We start from the raw sequence: 15498 nt of genomic DNA, 5'->3' as shown, positions 1-15498 counted from the left end.
CAGAGAGTCGACAAGGTTGCTTGAGCTGTGGCAGGGGAAGGCTGCAGAAGAGAGGATGGAGAAGAGGAGAGACTAGGGTTTTCTTGTGATGGTTGGAAGGTCCAGCCTTTGCCTCTAAGGTGAGAGGTGACTTCTGGTTTCAGCTCATCACCTTAGCTGACTTTGGGGTCTGAGAGTCACGGATGGGATTCCTGATCCCCTTCCTATAACCTCCCTGACTCATTTAATTAACCACCTTGATCCTCAATTTGCTCATCTGTAAAATAGGAAAAAAAATAGTACTCACTTCATAGGGCTCTTGTAAGGGTGAAATTAAATGAGATAAGGTATACGAAATGACTTGTAGAGTGCCTGGCATATAGTCAGATGTTAATTAAAAGCTAGTGGACCTTTTTTTCCTTTGGTTACTCTTTTTCATTAACCCCATTGCAACGTACAAATGGTGAGATTCTTCTAACATCCTCAAAACCTCACAGTAACAGAAACCAATTTTTTTTTCTGATATAGGCAGTAGAAAGAGAATTTTTTTTTGACTGCTCACCTTCTCCAGGGACCCTTAATTAATTTCCATGGAGTAAGGTGCTTCTGGAAGACTCAGGAACAGATGCATCCATTTGGTTTAGAGGATATGAATTGGTCCTAGCTGGCACCTCTGCTCTTTCCTATTGTAGCACAGAATGAGCTTCCAACAACACTAATAAAAATAACTACAATGACTAGCATATGTGAAGGGCTATTTATGTACCAGGTAATATGTTAATTACTTCCCATACCTTCTATCATGCCTTTTCACCTTCACTAAAAAGCTGTAAGTTTCATTCTTTAATTATCTTCATTCTATGGAAGAGACAGACCAGACACGCAAAAGTAAGAAATTTGCCTGAGTTTCACCTCTAGCAGGGACTGGAGATGGGAAATGCTGGAGCTGGGGTTTGAACCTAGGCATCAGACTCCACAACCTGTACCGTCGACAGTTGTGTTCATGGTGGAACGTGCTCCAGCGAGGCAGTCAGACACTGATTCAAACACTGGTCCTGCTATTTAATTCTTAAGTAAGTCTGGTTAACCTGCATCACCTCTTAGAGTCTCGGTCACCTCCTCTGTGAAACAGGGATGGTGACACTCATTTTAAAGATTGTTGTGAAGCTACCATAGTGCTTGGCACGCAGTACACACGTGGTGAATGACGCCATGTGTTCACGGCTGCTGCTGTCAGGCTCAGCTCCCTCCCCTGGTGCTGCTGGATGTCAGTTTGCTGGACAGATCTCACTGGTCAGTCAGCCTCTCACCAGTGCCTCCCATCAGCATTCCCTCTTCTTGCTTATTTTTCCTCTTTAACACCCAATTCTACCTCTGCCCCCTTTATTCTCAGCACATGCAGTTCCCTCTGCTATTCACAGGGTATATGAAGGCTGCCAGGCATAACCTCTTTCAGTCTCTCCCTTTTTCAAATTCATTCACACTTACTCTCCATCCTTTCTTTCTCAATGTCACATGAAAAATGTCCTTTCTCAGTCCAATTAATGCCATAGCTCTCTGGCACGGTGTTGAGCCCTGGTGACACAACGGTGAGCAAGGAAAGTGTACCCTCAGGGATACTGCTCACCTTTCAGCAGGTAAACCCCATCTGTGCTCTGATTCACATCCTCGTATCTTCTGAGGCCCATTCTGCAAGCCTGTGACATACCCAAGCCCCTGCCACCTTCAAAATTCCTTCAAGCCAGGGAGCATCGTTGCCTTGGCTCAAGCACTTGCCCCTTGAAAGGCTGGTCTATATTGTACTTATGTGTTTTCTCTTTCCATTTACCCCTAAGCCATCCACATCTAACTTCTACTCCCGCCACCTATGTTGGGAAGGCTCTTGTTGAGGACATTAATGATTGTATACCTGCCAAACCCAGTGCCATCAACCCGATGCTCACTCTCCTCGACCCCAGTGAATCATTCAGTGCCCTGCTCCTTTCTTGTAACCCTCTTCCCCTTCTGTTTCCAGGAGGATCTTGGTCTTGGTTTCTCCACGTTCGCTCCGATCACTTCCACTCTCTTTCACAGCTCCCACACCCCTTTCACGCCTATTCCCTGAACGTGCAAGCTCTTTCCCATCTGTGCCTTTTCTCGTGTTCTCTACTTTTCTTGACTTCAAGGCTCCAGTCTGCATTTTACTGGAGGTAATATCCTCTGGGAAGCCTCCATACATATCCCATTCCCATCTAGGCTTACTTATGTCTGAACCCAGACCCCAAACTTAAGGAATATGGAGCAGGGTTGATGGAGAGGGCTTTGCTCTCATGAGAATGCTGGTCACCACGAAACAAATGACCTTATATCATTTACGATATATCCCCCCCACAGCGTATTGGATCGTATGTTCTTTGAGGGTAAGATTATATGTCCAAGTCATATATGTATCCCAGCGCCTAGTGCTTTGCCTAGTATAGAATAGCTATCACTTAAATGCCCACCAAATTTTAAAAAGGCCAACCATATCTCCAACTGAGAATTCTCAGCCCTTGAATTAAGACCTGATTACTTTTTGCAGGTTCTTTAAACATGCTTTTGAGCTGGCTTCAAAGACAGGGAAGACTATCAAAGTGTGACTGGACAAATTAGACAAGGACAAGCATGCTCTTTGGAAAGTACTGCTGATCTTCAGATGGATCTTGCCCTTAATGGAGAGAAGAGGGCCATGGACTCCAACATGAATTAAGCCATGTAAGTAAACGTCTGCCTGCTTAGGTTCTGGGTCAGCCATGATGCAAAATCATCACAGCAAGTTTTCAAAGCCACAGGTCTCAAAAGAAACTTCTAGTTATTTATTTATTGTCTTACTTTTACACAAGAAATAAAGTGCGGGGATTGTGTGAAGAAGCGAAATAACAATTGTGGATCATCTGCTCTGTGCCAGGTACTGTCTTAGGCATTGCACACAAATTATCAAAATTTAAAATTCAAATCAATCCTTTGGGGGGGTGTGCATTATTGCCATTTTACTGATAAGAGACCTGTTTAGCATTTAAGCGACTTGCCCGCAGGCACATAACTTGTAAATTGTGGACCCATGATTCATATCTCATCTCTAAGACTCCAAAGCTCATGCTTTTCCCACTGTAATGCTCTTTGTGCAATAACTCAACTGCCCCTCGTAAAATGTTCTGGCTTCTGAAGTGACTTGAAATGGCCAGGACTGGTCTTTTGTTCACAGCAAAAGAAATTCAGGCCCTTCTCAAAAGTGCTGGTTTCTCTCCAAATGGGCCAGAGTATTCTAAAAGGCTCTGTAGCCCTTGGATCTGCTTTTCTGAGACTCAGGTTTGAGACAGAAAAAATGTATGATTCCTTGGCCCGGGATAAAAATCTCTGGATGGAAACAGAGATTGGTGGAAGCAAGACTCCACGTACGTCTCCCGAAGGCCACTGGGTTTAGCCACCAGCACTGTCTCCCACTGCAATTATTTGGGATAGTAAAACTGTAATATTAATCCATCTCAGTTCGACTGCTTTGCCATGAAGTAGGAGCAGGCCAGTTTATCAGAATTGAGGCCCTCCACTGGGTTTATATTGCCATTAAACTATCAACAGGAAATCATTTAAGGTGAGGCAAAGAACCAACTGGTAACTGAGAAGAAATGATTTTTTTAAAGCATCCTTTCCTGCAGCCTCCTTTGTTTGGCTGTCAGCATAGCCACTGTGGGGCCGGGTCTCAGACCTCAGTGTTACCCTGCAGCTGGAGGTGGAGAGAACTCAGACGCAGGCATTTGCAATCCAATGGCTGCACCCAGGTTACTTGGTTCTCTCTCAGCAGGGCAAGCTGCGTGACGGTAAACAGGGGGGAGATGTGTATGTATTTGTGTGATAAAACAGGCTTAATGATTCTGAAGGGGAAAGAGTCCAGGAGACATACAGTAGCAACTCAGGAACAAAATGGAACCACGCAGGGCCAATTAATGTGCAAATATGTGTTTGCTGAACTTGCATTCCATTCATCACGTGGACATGGAAATTGGGCCATTTATCTGTTATATTATGTATGTGACATCTTAGTTTGGTTCTTACAGGCTGCTCGGGGACAAAAGGCCATGTGCTTTGTGGCTAGCAGAGGGAATTTAAGATAAATTCTTCAGCTGTCATAAACATTGCTGGGCAGAATTTGGTCAGAAGATAAAGCTCTTTCCTCTGCAGGGTTTTAACATTTCTCAACAGTCCATGTGCCATCTTATTAAAACTGTGTGTGGTACAGGGAGGGGTGGCATATGCCATGAAAACTTATTGGCACAAACAGCTTACTGTCATGTTTTCAAAGTCCAGATTTAGCAAACGTTATTCACATATTCACTATCAATCTGCAGAGAGAAAGGGAGCTGGCAAAGCCATTCATTCTCACTGATTCTGGGGGTTTTTCATTCTTGTCTCCCTTTAACCAACGTCTCCTCGACAGGTGGGGTTTGTTCTGCTTAAATTACAACTGTTTGTCTGTACTTAGGGAAAAAAAGAAAGTCATTTGAGAAGGAAAATGACCTCACAGAAGCACTTTCCCAGAGCCACTATTATTTACCTAACAGAACATGCCATGAATATGGATCATGCACTAAATAACGGTGATCGCTTGCTTTGATGAATTGCCATTAGAAATTCAATTAATAAAAGGTTATCTCCCTGCAGTAGTGCAAAAAATATGATCTGGCTGCAGCAATTACAATTTAGCCTTAGAAACCATGGTTAGGAGAATGGAAAAGTTGTGTGTTTTTTAAAAATCCTGTTCCATCTGGGAAACAGGAATTGGGAGTAAAAATGAATGAATGAATGAATGAATGAATGCGTGATGAATGGGTGAGTTTAGGCTATTTTTGATCTACAGTTTTGTCTACGTGCTGAAAGTTCTAGACTTCCTCATTCCCCTTTTTTTCATTATCCTGGTTTATACTTTTTATGTTGTTTTCTTTTTCATTTTTGCTGCTGCTCTTTTTTAACCAAGTAGATTCACTTTTTTTCTTGGTATACAAATTATACACTATAAAGTACACACATCTTAGGTGTAGAGCTCCATAAATTTTACATGTGATGGTAACCTATGTAACCATATCTAGATGAAGGCATTGAATATTCCCATCGCCCAACTGGCTCTTTTGTCCCCCTACTGAAAGGTAACCATGACTGTTACTTTTGTCACCAGAAGTGGGTGCTCATTTATATGTAAATGAAATCATACAGGGTGTTTTTTTTTTTTTTTTTTTTTTGCGGTACACGGGCCTCTCACTGTTGTGGCCTCTCCTGTTGCGGAGCACAGGCTCCGGATGCGCAGGCCCAGCGGCCATGGCTCACGGGCCCAGCCGCTCCGCGGCATGTGGGATCTTCCCGGACCGGGGCACGAACCCGCATCCCCTGCATCGGCAGGCGGACTCTCAACCACTGCGCCACCAGGGAAGCCCCAGGGTGTATTTTTTTAACCCCACATTATATCTCTGAAATGCATGAAGGCTATTTCATATATCCATTGATGATTCTTTTTGATTACTATCTTGTATTCCATTGCATGAATATATCACAATTTGTTTATTTATTATCCTGTTAATGGGCACTTAGTTTGTTTCCATCTTTTGCCTATGAGAAATAAAGCTTCTATGAAAATTATTGTATACATCTTTTGGTGGACATAAGCACTCATTTCTCTTAGGCACACAAGCAGGAGTGGAATTGCTAGATCATTAAACATTATTTCACCAATGTTTAAAGTACTGCAATTCTCCAAAACTCCATTTTTACATCTGAAAATAGTGATAACAAATATCCTGCCATGTGTGATTTCTGTGAAATTGAAAAGGGGCAACATATGTAAAGGTGTTTTACTGTTGATTGTGTGTTTTAAACTGCCAAATGTGGCACAAATGTGAGACTGTGCTGGGAAAAGGAAGATGGAAAATCACAGGAAATAGGCATCTCTCTGTGGTGCTGACCCCAGTGCACTGAGACATATTCAGGTATGATCTAGAAAGCAGAATCAGCCCTTAAGGAGTGCCAGAGCTAACATTTATCAACACTCACTATGCACCAAGCCATGATCTGGGTGGTTTACATGCTGTTATTCATATACTGAATATATTCATATATTGAAATTCTATCCCCCAACGTGATGGTAGTAGGAGGTGGGGCCTTTGGAGGTGATTAGCCCTCAGGAATGGGATTAGTGCTCTTATAAGAAGAGACACGAGAGCTTGCTTCCTCTCTCTGCTTTTCTGCCACGTGAGGATACAATGAGAAGAATGGCTATCTGCAAACCAGGAAGAGAGTCCTCACCAGACACCAGATCTGCTGGTACCTTGATCCTGGACTTCCCAACCATCAGAACCGTGAGTAATAAATTTCTGTTAAGTCACCCAGTCCATGCTATCTTGTTATAGCGGCCTGAACTAAGACACATGGCGTGGCAGTTAATAGCCAGCCCTGCCAGACATGATTACAAATCCCAGCTCTATCACTCATTAGCTGAATGGTTCTAGGAAAGTCACTGAGTCTTTCCAAGCCTCAGTTTATTCTTCTGTGAAATGGGGATTATAACAGCTCATACATCCCAAGATTTTTGTGAAGATTTCATAAGATGATGTATGTGAAATCTTTACATAGTGAATGGTATATATTAGGTACTGGATACATGGAGTAAATCAAAAAAGTAAACACTGACATTGCCCTTTTAATGCTCTCAGCAACCTCATGTGATGTGTATTGCTGTTCTCACTCTGAAGATGAAGAAAGGAGCTTTGAGTAGATACATGACTGGCTTAAGTAACTGGTCACAAGATCATTGGGAAGCAGGTGACACCAGTGGCTCCTGACCCCACCCCATCTTTCTGCTTCCTGATCCTCCTCTCCTCCCACTGATCTACCTCCCTAGGCATCTAAAATAACATTTACACCATTAATGAACCACAGTTCCTAGAAAACTTTTGCACACCAAGTTATCCTATTCAAGACTGTAGACATTTGAACTGGAGTTTCCACTCTTGCAATGATCTCCCCTTACATTTCGTAGAACACTGTCAGAATCCGCCTCTGCACTCCTTATTCCATATCACCCTCCAACAACCATGCGATGGGTCAAAAGGAGCTGAATTATCCTCACTGAGTGCATGAGAAAAGTGAGTCTCGGCAGTTAAGGTGATGCACGATGTCACACAGAACCCAGGGTTGCTGAGGCCCAAGTAGATGCTCTTTGCTCTACACATCTAGTAACCTAGAAGGAGGAGAACAACGGCTCCATGGCCCTGGATATATTTGGAGTACCCATTAAGTGATGCCACATTCCCCATGGATGGTCACCTTGCTGGTGATCTCTGACCAACATCTTCTTAATTCTTTACCTGTTGTCAGCATCAGCCACAGTTCCCTTAATGCCCCAGAGGATGAACAGGGAGAGGAAAAAGAGGGAGGGAATGGAAACCACCAGAGAGACAGTTGGAGGTCTCACTGTCAAAGCAAGGGCTGGTCTGAATGGAGCTAGAATCATAATGTGTATATACAGACTCTGGAGTCACCAAGACAGAAGCAAGAGGAGATCCAAATTTGAAACCATCAGCCGTCTTTACCAGGCTACTCAGTACACACTCCATAAAGAGTACCAGGGGTGACCCGGCCAGCCCCAAACCTAGTGCCGTGGAAACCACACAACTGACAACACACCAGACAAACCACCAGGAGAGCACAACTGCAACCAGAATACCCTCTTCATTCCATCGCAAAAGAAAACCGTTTCAAAATGTCCTCCAAAGGGACAGCAAAGCCATGTTTCCTACCTCAGCTTTGCTGGCAGCCAGGCTTGCCGAAACCTGCAAGTTAAAGAAAAAAAAAAGACATTAGTATTGATTCAACGAGAAGGTAATTGGATTAATTGTCTTTTTAAAGGAATTGGCATCAATAATTTGTTATGACCCAAGGGGACAATGGGTGCGAGACACACACACACACACACACACACACACAGAGGCACTCTTTCTTCTAGCAAGCACAGGAGCAAGATTTGTTTTTCCAGTCCTGTGTATAAGGTGAAGAGGATAATTAGTATTTTCAACACATTATAACAACCTTGCCAGGAAGAAAAAAGGGGGAGGTCTGTGTGCAATGCCCATGCACTGATAATGATTAAATGAACACCGAAAAAGCAAAGCCATTGAAGACATTGAGGGTTTTTTTTTTCCCCTTAAAGTTTCGAGTCAGTGTTCTGAGAAGGTAAAACTTCAAACTACAGCAACCACAGCCTTCTGTTTCCAAAATGCCTCAAAATATTGTAAACTAAAGAGTGGTGCCAGGCATTGTGCCAAGCTCTCTATGTCATCCCCAGAACAACTTTCATGATCCCATTTCATAGATGAGAATATATTGGGCTTGGAAGAGTAGTTAAGTAATTTTTTCAAGCTCAGAAATTTATTCAGTAGAGGAAGTTAGATTTAAACACAAGATAAAGTCATATAGACTTTCAGGCTCCTACCCACACACAGCCCATTCTGTATTAAAGGATTTGATTTTGGAATAAAGGAATAAAGATTCCACCCATGATGTTCATATATGCCTAGAAGAGATCTCCTATCTAGGGGCAGATAAGGTGTTTTTTTTTTCCCTGATAACTCCAGGAACTCTCCACCCTGCAACTTTCTACTTATACCTGAGGTTGACCAGCCATCCTCAGCCATATTTTCCTACCAGTTGGCTCTGAACTGAACTGTGTCCACCCCCACCACAAATTCATGAAGCTCTAACCTCCAATGTGATGGTATTTGGAGGTGGGCCTTTGGGAGGTAATTAGGTTTAGATAAGGTCATGAGAGTAGGGCCCCCTGGACAGGATTAGTGCCCTTATGAGACACCAACAAGTTTGCTTCCTGTCTCTCTCTCTCCACCTGCTCGCGCACGAAGGAAAGGCCATATGAGGACACAGCAAGAAGACAGCCACCTGAAATCCAAGGAGAAGCTCTCACCAGGCACCAACACTACTGGCTCCTTGATGGTGGACTTCCAGCCTCCAGACTGTGAGAAACAAACTCCTGTTGTTTAATTCACCCAGTCTATAGTGTTTTGTTATGGTAACCAAGCTTAATAAGACAAGCAGATACCAGCTCACAGCTGTGAATCCAACTAAGGGCTTAAGAATGCATGGGTTCCTGAGTTAGATGAACAGCCCCTGTAGCTCACACTGGTCCAGCTCCCAGCACTCCCTCCCCATGCTCACCCCCAAGGTATCAGACCAGCCCTCACTGAAGCCATCAGCCCCAGAAGTAGCTCAGGCAGTGCCTGCTGCCCACTGGGCAGCTTTCACGCGTCATTAGCCTCCTAAACGGGAGGCTTCAGACTGACCTCAGCCAAGAGGATGCATTAGCTGTGGCCTGTGGCTTAGTAAGGCTTATCCCAGGGCCAGCCCTGGAGAAACTTCCAAGGTGTGATGAATGTCAGAGCCCAGGTCCTCCCCTCCCCTCCCTTCCCTCTGTCCTTTCAGAGCTGGGGCTGGGAGAGCAGCTGATTCCAAAGCAAGTGGCCACATCCATAAAGCACAAGTGCAGAAGATCCCTTGCTACATAACCTTTAGTGTGTGTGTGTATGTGTGTGTGTATACATCAGCATTTCCCTGCTGTAAACCAGTAGGAATTTGTGAGGGAGAAGCATGCTATTCAACAGCTACAGGTCCCCAGCAGCACATGGGCAACACCAGTCTCAGCTGCCCTCTCTAATTTCCTCCTTCAGAATCTTCGTCTGTGTCTCCCAACTTGTGCATTTTGGGTCACACGGCCCCTTTCATTCCTCCCTATTAGGCAAGCCCACTTCTTACATCTACCTTAGATAAACACACACCAACATAAAGAGGCATAGACATGGCTGATTACTGAAGCATTGTTCAGGATAACAAGACATTTCTAAAACATTTAAGTGTCCACAGATAAAAGAATGGCTAAAATACAGGGTTTGAACACTCCAATGCCTCCAGGGGCCAAGCAAGTAATAAAAGTATATAAAGTGAACTACCTGCCAGACAATAGGGAATGGTGAGGTCTGTGGGGAAATACGAGATGCCTACTTTAAAGCCATTTGCATTCAATTTGTAAGGGCAAAATACGGTTCCAGCCAAACACAACACACATGTAATCTGGATGTGGCTGCTAGGCTGCCAGTTTACCATCCTCTAAGCCAAATCAACTATGATCCAGCCATATTATATAATATTATGCAGCTGCTAGAATAAATGGGGTGAGTCCTAATGTTTTGACAGGAAAAACTCAACAGTACAGACTGCTGTTGTTTTTTTTAAAGCACGACATTTATTCACTTTTATGGCTGCATTGGGTCTTTGTTGCTGCACACAGGCTTTCTCCAGTTGTGGAGAGTGGGGGCTACTCTTCATTGCGGTGTGTGGGCTCCTCATTGAGGTGGCTTCTCTTTGTTGCAGAGCATGGGCTCTAGGCACAAGGGCTTCAGTAGTTGTGGCACACGAGCTCAGTAGTTGTGGCGCACAGGCTTAGTTGCTCTGTGGCATGTGGGATCCTCCAGAGCAGGGTTTGAACCTGTATCCCCTGCATTGGCAGGCGGATTCTTAACCACTGTGCCGCTAAGGAAGTCCCTACATACTGTTAATGGACAAGAAAAGTTGGAGAGCAGCACACATATGATGATGCCAATATTCTAAAAAAATAACTGAAGTATATATATATTATATATTCCTATAACCGGGCAGGACCCATGAGGCCTTCCCGGGACAGAACGCTCTCGTATATCCTCTGCTTTAGCCCCTCTCTGAAGTACCTAGATAACAGTATCTGATGCCCATTCCTTAGTTGTTTTACAGATGCTAAAACCCCCACCAAATGGAAGAAGTTAACTAGTCAATGACTGTGAGCACGTAGCCCCCAGACCTACTGGAGCCTGAGGATTGATAATGCTAACCCCTATGACATCACACTGTTACTTCACCATCAACCAATCAGAGAATTGTGCAGGAGTTGATCACATACCCTGTGACTCCCCTTCATCACCTGGCCTTTAAAAATGTCTCCCTGAAACCCAACAGGGAGCTTGGGTCTTTTGAGCACTAGCTGCCCTGGACTCCTTGCTTGGTGCCTGTAATAACCGCTGCACTTTCCTTCACCACAACCTGGTGTCAGTAGATTGGCCTGACTGCACGTGGGCAAGCGGACCCAAGTTTGCATTGGTAACATTCCTCTTTCCACACTTACTCCCCCACCACACACACACAGACGTATGTCTAAAAAATATCTGGGAGGAGGAATTTCCTGGTGGTGCAGTGGTTAAGAATCCACCTGCCGGTGCAGGGGACATGGGTTCAATCCCTGGTCCAGGAAGATCCCACGTGCCACGGAGCAACTAAGCCCACATGCCACAACTACTGAAGCCCATGTGCCTAGAGCCTGTGCTCTGCAACAAGAGAAGCCACTGCCATGAGAAGCCACGCGCCACAATGAAGAGCAGCCCCTGCTCACCACAACTAGAGAAAGCCCATGTGCAGCAACGAAGACCCAACGCAGCCAAAAATTAAAAAAAAAAATTTTTTTTGTATCCTCTGGGAGGATACAAATCGAACCAACAAAAGTTTTACCTCTGAGGAGGAATTCATTGAGAATGCATCTATGTATTATTTGTCTAGTTAAACATAAATTTAAAATATGATAAAACTAAAGCTTTACAGTTCCTCAAGGTTAATAAGAGACTTTATAGAAATGCTGGTTTGTCTCACTGAAGAGAGTACTAAAAACAGCTCTCTCACCCATTCATATATCTGATGACACAGAGTAGAAGGTGGGTCATGTGGTGATGCAGGAGGGAGTGGTGGGGCTTGTGGCCAATTGGAGATAAGCCACAGTCCACTTATGATTTAAAATTCTATGTATTAGATAAATCTATGAAAAGCAAATGTTGACATTTACTAGAATCCTCTATATACTGCATTCAGTGTCGATTTTATAGTCATAATTATGTTAGATTCACTTCCAACACAGGTAGCTCAGGGTTATTCAGGAACACGGCACCCACAGACGTCAGGGCCTGTCTGTCATCCACGGTGGCATGTTCAGCAGATAGAGAACTGTGGAGGCCAGCTGGGGGGGGGAGTGAGGGTTCTTTAAGGGCTGCGGGTGCCAGACTGAGGCACTTGGCTTTTATGTTGTCAGCAGCAGCCACCATCAGAGGGTTCCCAGCATGGGGGCTGATATGATTAGAGCCATGTTTGAGGTGGGCCATTCTGTGGACCAGCACTGGGCACAGAAGGGATGCAGGAAACTCCCGGCAGGACACTCCTTAGAGCTTTGTTCCAGCGATTTCCCATCCCTTTAATCATTTCCCTTCCTCTCCTTCACTTTCTCTACCTGTGTTTGAAATTGCAAAGGCCGACATTAAGGGTTTCCTCCTTGCTTGTGCCAGGAACTTGATGTACGTGATTCTTTCAATCCTCTCCTCAACCGTAGGAGCTGGTTCTCATGCCATTTTTTCAGACAGGGAAACTGGGGTTGGGAAGCTAAGTTCCTTTCCTACAGTTGGGACTGTCAGAGGCAGGGTTTGAACCCAGGTCATACGCCAAAACTGCCCTTAAAAACCATGCAGGGATTTTGCCCATGGAGATGTGGATCCTTCCTGGGACTTCCCACATGTTAATAGATATGAGAACGGAGTTAATGGATAGATGGGTGATCATGGCTCAGGAACACCTACCTAGTCTTCCTCTGCACCTGTGTCTGAGACGCCCATCCCCATCTGGGGTTCTGATGCTTCATACTGTTCAATCATCTGTGCTGAATGTGTTGGGTACCACTCTACCACTTCTGCAGTGGTAGTGGGAGACAGGTCCCTTTTGGTTGGGTGGGATAGAAACCACTCAAAAGAGCTTAAGAATACAAAAGAATTTTTAGCCCATTCAACTGATAGAGTTCACTTTAAGTGGATCCAGATAAGGATCAGCGAGGTTAAATTACTTCTCTGGCAAGTGGTAGTGCAAGAAACGGGAACCCAGGTCTCTACGATTGGAGACTTTGCTCTGCAGTACTCCTACGCACAAATCCAGGGACTCAGTGATTGTGTGCTTTTCCCCGTCTAGACTCTAAGCCATCCCCGTCTCACTGAATGACTACTATTCCCTGCGTCCTGCTCCCTCTCGCCCCCTTCCTTCCTGCAGGAATCGCCATGAGGTCCCCATGGCCGTGCTGAACATGCCACACTGGCCTGCCAGGTAGGAAGATAGAATCATCACATCCCTCCTCAAACACTACCCTGCTGGGCCTTCAGATTTGTCTCCCAGCAGCAAATGACACCACCATTCACACCAAACAGTGAGCCCTTTATCTGAGAAGTCAAATGTCACCTAAACAGGCCTTCCAGGCCAGCAAGGATATTATGCATGCACCAGCAGTTTGGGGATTTCTTCTTCTCACACTCAAAGAAAAATGTATCCCTGTGCCCTGTCATCTACCAGTTTGCCAGGCTGCTAGGTGTCCTTGGCTTTGACGGAACTATTTTATGGAAAGTTCTGACTTAGAACAACACCAGCATGAAGGTTCTCTTCTTCCACCAATTATCCCTCAATCTAGTCTCCTTTTTCAGTTCTGTAAGGACATCCCAGGGAAACCCAGAGCTCCCCAGTCACCCTCAGGCGTGAGAAGTCCAGTCTAGCTCAGTGCAAAACTCCTATCTCAAGTCCAATTTAACGCTCATCTCCTCCCGTCCCCCAACTGTGCTGGCAAGGCTTTGAACAGAGGGATTAATTGGGGAGAATGAATGGTCTTCTCCTTCTTGCCCTCTTCTCCCTTTGGTTTTCTGGTTTTAACAGCTCTGTTATTGGGTCTGAGCGGATGGATTAGAGAGAAAGGGCACATTCCTCTCCACTTGACCATGCAACAAACGAAATCATCTGCTATCAGTGCTGATTATCAGGCAATTCAATGGTCATAGGTGCCTTCTGTACAGATGTCCAAATGCTGGCACCTTCGCGGGGCACAGGTAGATTAGGGGCAACCCTGTGGGTGCAGGCCTCCTGTAATTGTCAGGGACACCAAAGCTACAGTAACAAATAGAACCAAATAAATAATGGCTTGACACATGGATAGTCATCTCTTGCTCACATAGCAGTTCTAGGTGGGAGAACGCATTAGAGGCCAGCTCTCATCCACACAATCATTCAGGGACCCAGGCTGAAAAAGGCCCTGCCATCTTTAATATGTGGCTTCAGGTCACAGTGACCAGAAAGCCAGAAGAGGGAGAATACATGGAGGAACACGAGTGGGTGGTCTTTATGGACCAGACCCAGGAGTGTCATGCATCGTTTCAGTTCACATCCTGTTGGCCAGAGCTCAGTCACAGGGCCACACACAACGGCAAGGGGTTTGGACGTGCAGTCAAGCTGTATATCAGAGAGGAGAAGATAGTTTTGGAGAGCAGAGCTAGCAGGCCTGGCCACACTTCCTCGCTGCAGCACTGCCTTGCCAGAGATCCCTCTACACGGTTCCCTCATAGAAAACTCACCTCCACCTGACCTCCCCCAACTTCTCCGAGTGATGGAATTCTGGCAGCTAACAGTCTCCTGTCGCTGAGGTCCCCTCACCGTGCAGCTGGTCCTCTGGGGGACACCAGCCACATGGCTCAAACCCAGATCTTCTGTGGTATCCTCTGGACCCACAGGAAACTAACAAGTCCTTTTGCAAGAGCAGAGATTAAAGCTGTCCCTTCCTCCATGCCCTCTCTCTCCTGTCTTCTTCTCCTCCTGCTTGAACAAGCAGAAAGGGGTGATAAGAAGCTACACCAGCAGACTGAGTCCTCTTCTTGCTGGCATCCCAGTGTCTACAAGAGATCCCTTTGGAGCTCAGCCTGACTTCAGGTTGACACTGGTAACTCCTCTCTCCCCTGAATCCTCTCTGATCTTCTCCTTATTTATCTAGTCAGTACTGATAACAGCAGAGGTGGCTTGTCCCCTCTCAAGGCGATCTGAGGAGATGGCTGAACCCATTGTGTCTGACCCTCTTTCAAGTGTAAGAGACGCTCAGCGTTCCTCTGCCTTCACTTGGGGTCCTAACGATCTATTCTGGGATAACGGGAAATGTCTTAGTCACCTTGACAAAAGCACCCTGCAAAGGGTTGTGAATTTGTCACCAAATTGGGTCAACTCTTCCCTTGAACGGATTGAATCTCTGGGTTGTCTTCACTGGTGTAAACAGAACACCTTAAAGTGCTATCAGCAAAGGGTGGTGAAGCAGCATGGAGCGTGTGGAATGAGACAAATGGGGCTCCTGCCACTCCGCGGCTGGGGGGGCTTTGAGAAGGTCACTTCCCTGACCTGAAAGAGTTGATTTCTCTCTCTACTGCGCATAGGGAAACCCTGCCCCACGGTGGTGTGGATTCTGTGTTGTGTCATGAATAGTAAACACCAGCATGTCCAGCATCTACCTGCCATGTTTCACTCCCTGGACGATGCTAGGGACTCTAAGCAAGTTGTGGAGTTGAGTCTTGCAAACCTCTCCTCCCTCTCTCT

At 45.4% G+C, this 15498-nt stretch overlaps 1 protein-coding gene across 1 annotated transcript in view; it reads right to left on the bottom strand.

Moving 5' to 3' along the window:
• Positions 1 to 7562: 7562 nt before the first annotated feature.
• The window catches only part of LOC112409347 (uncharacterized), a 572027-nt gene continuing 564091 nt past the window's right edge, over positions 7563 to 15498 (bottom strand). Inside the window, exon 4 of the mRNA XM_024759376.1 lies at positions 7563 to 7814. Within this exon, the coding sequence (XP_024615144.1) occupies positions 7740 to 7814 (75 nt within the window). The 3' untranslated portion in view covers positions 7563 to 7739. The remainder of the gene's footprint in view (positions 7815 to 15498) is intronic.

Source organism: Neophocaena asiaeorientalis, unplaced genomic scaffold (genome assembly GCF_003031525.2).
Source record: "Neophocaena asiaeorientalis asiaeorientalis breed wild unplaced genomic scaffold, Neophocaena_asiaeorientalis_V1.1 scaffold254, whole genome shotgun sequence".
In the NCBI taxonomy this organism is placed as follows: domain Eukaryota; kingdom Metazoa; phylum Chordata; class Mammalia; order Artiodactyla; family Phocoenidae; genus Neophocaena; species Neophocaena asiaeorientalis.
This window is presented reverse-complemented; position numbering and strand designations above follow the sequence as displayed.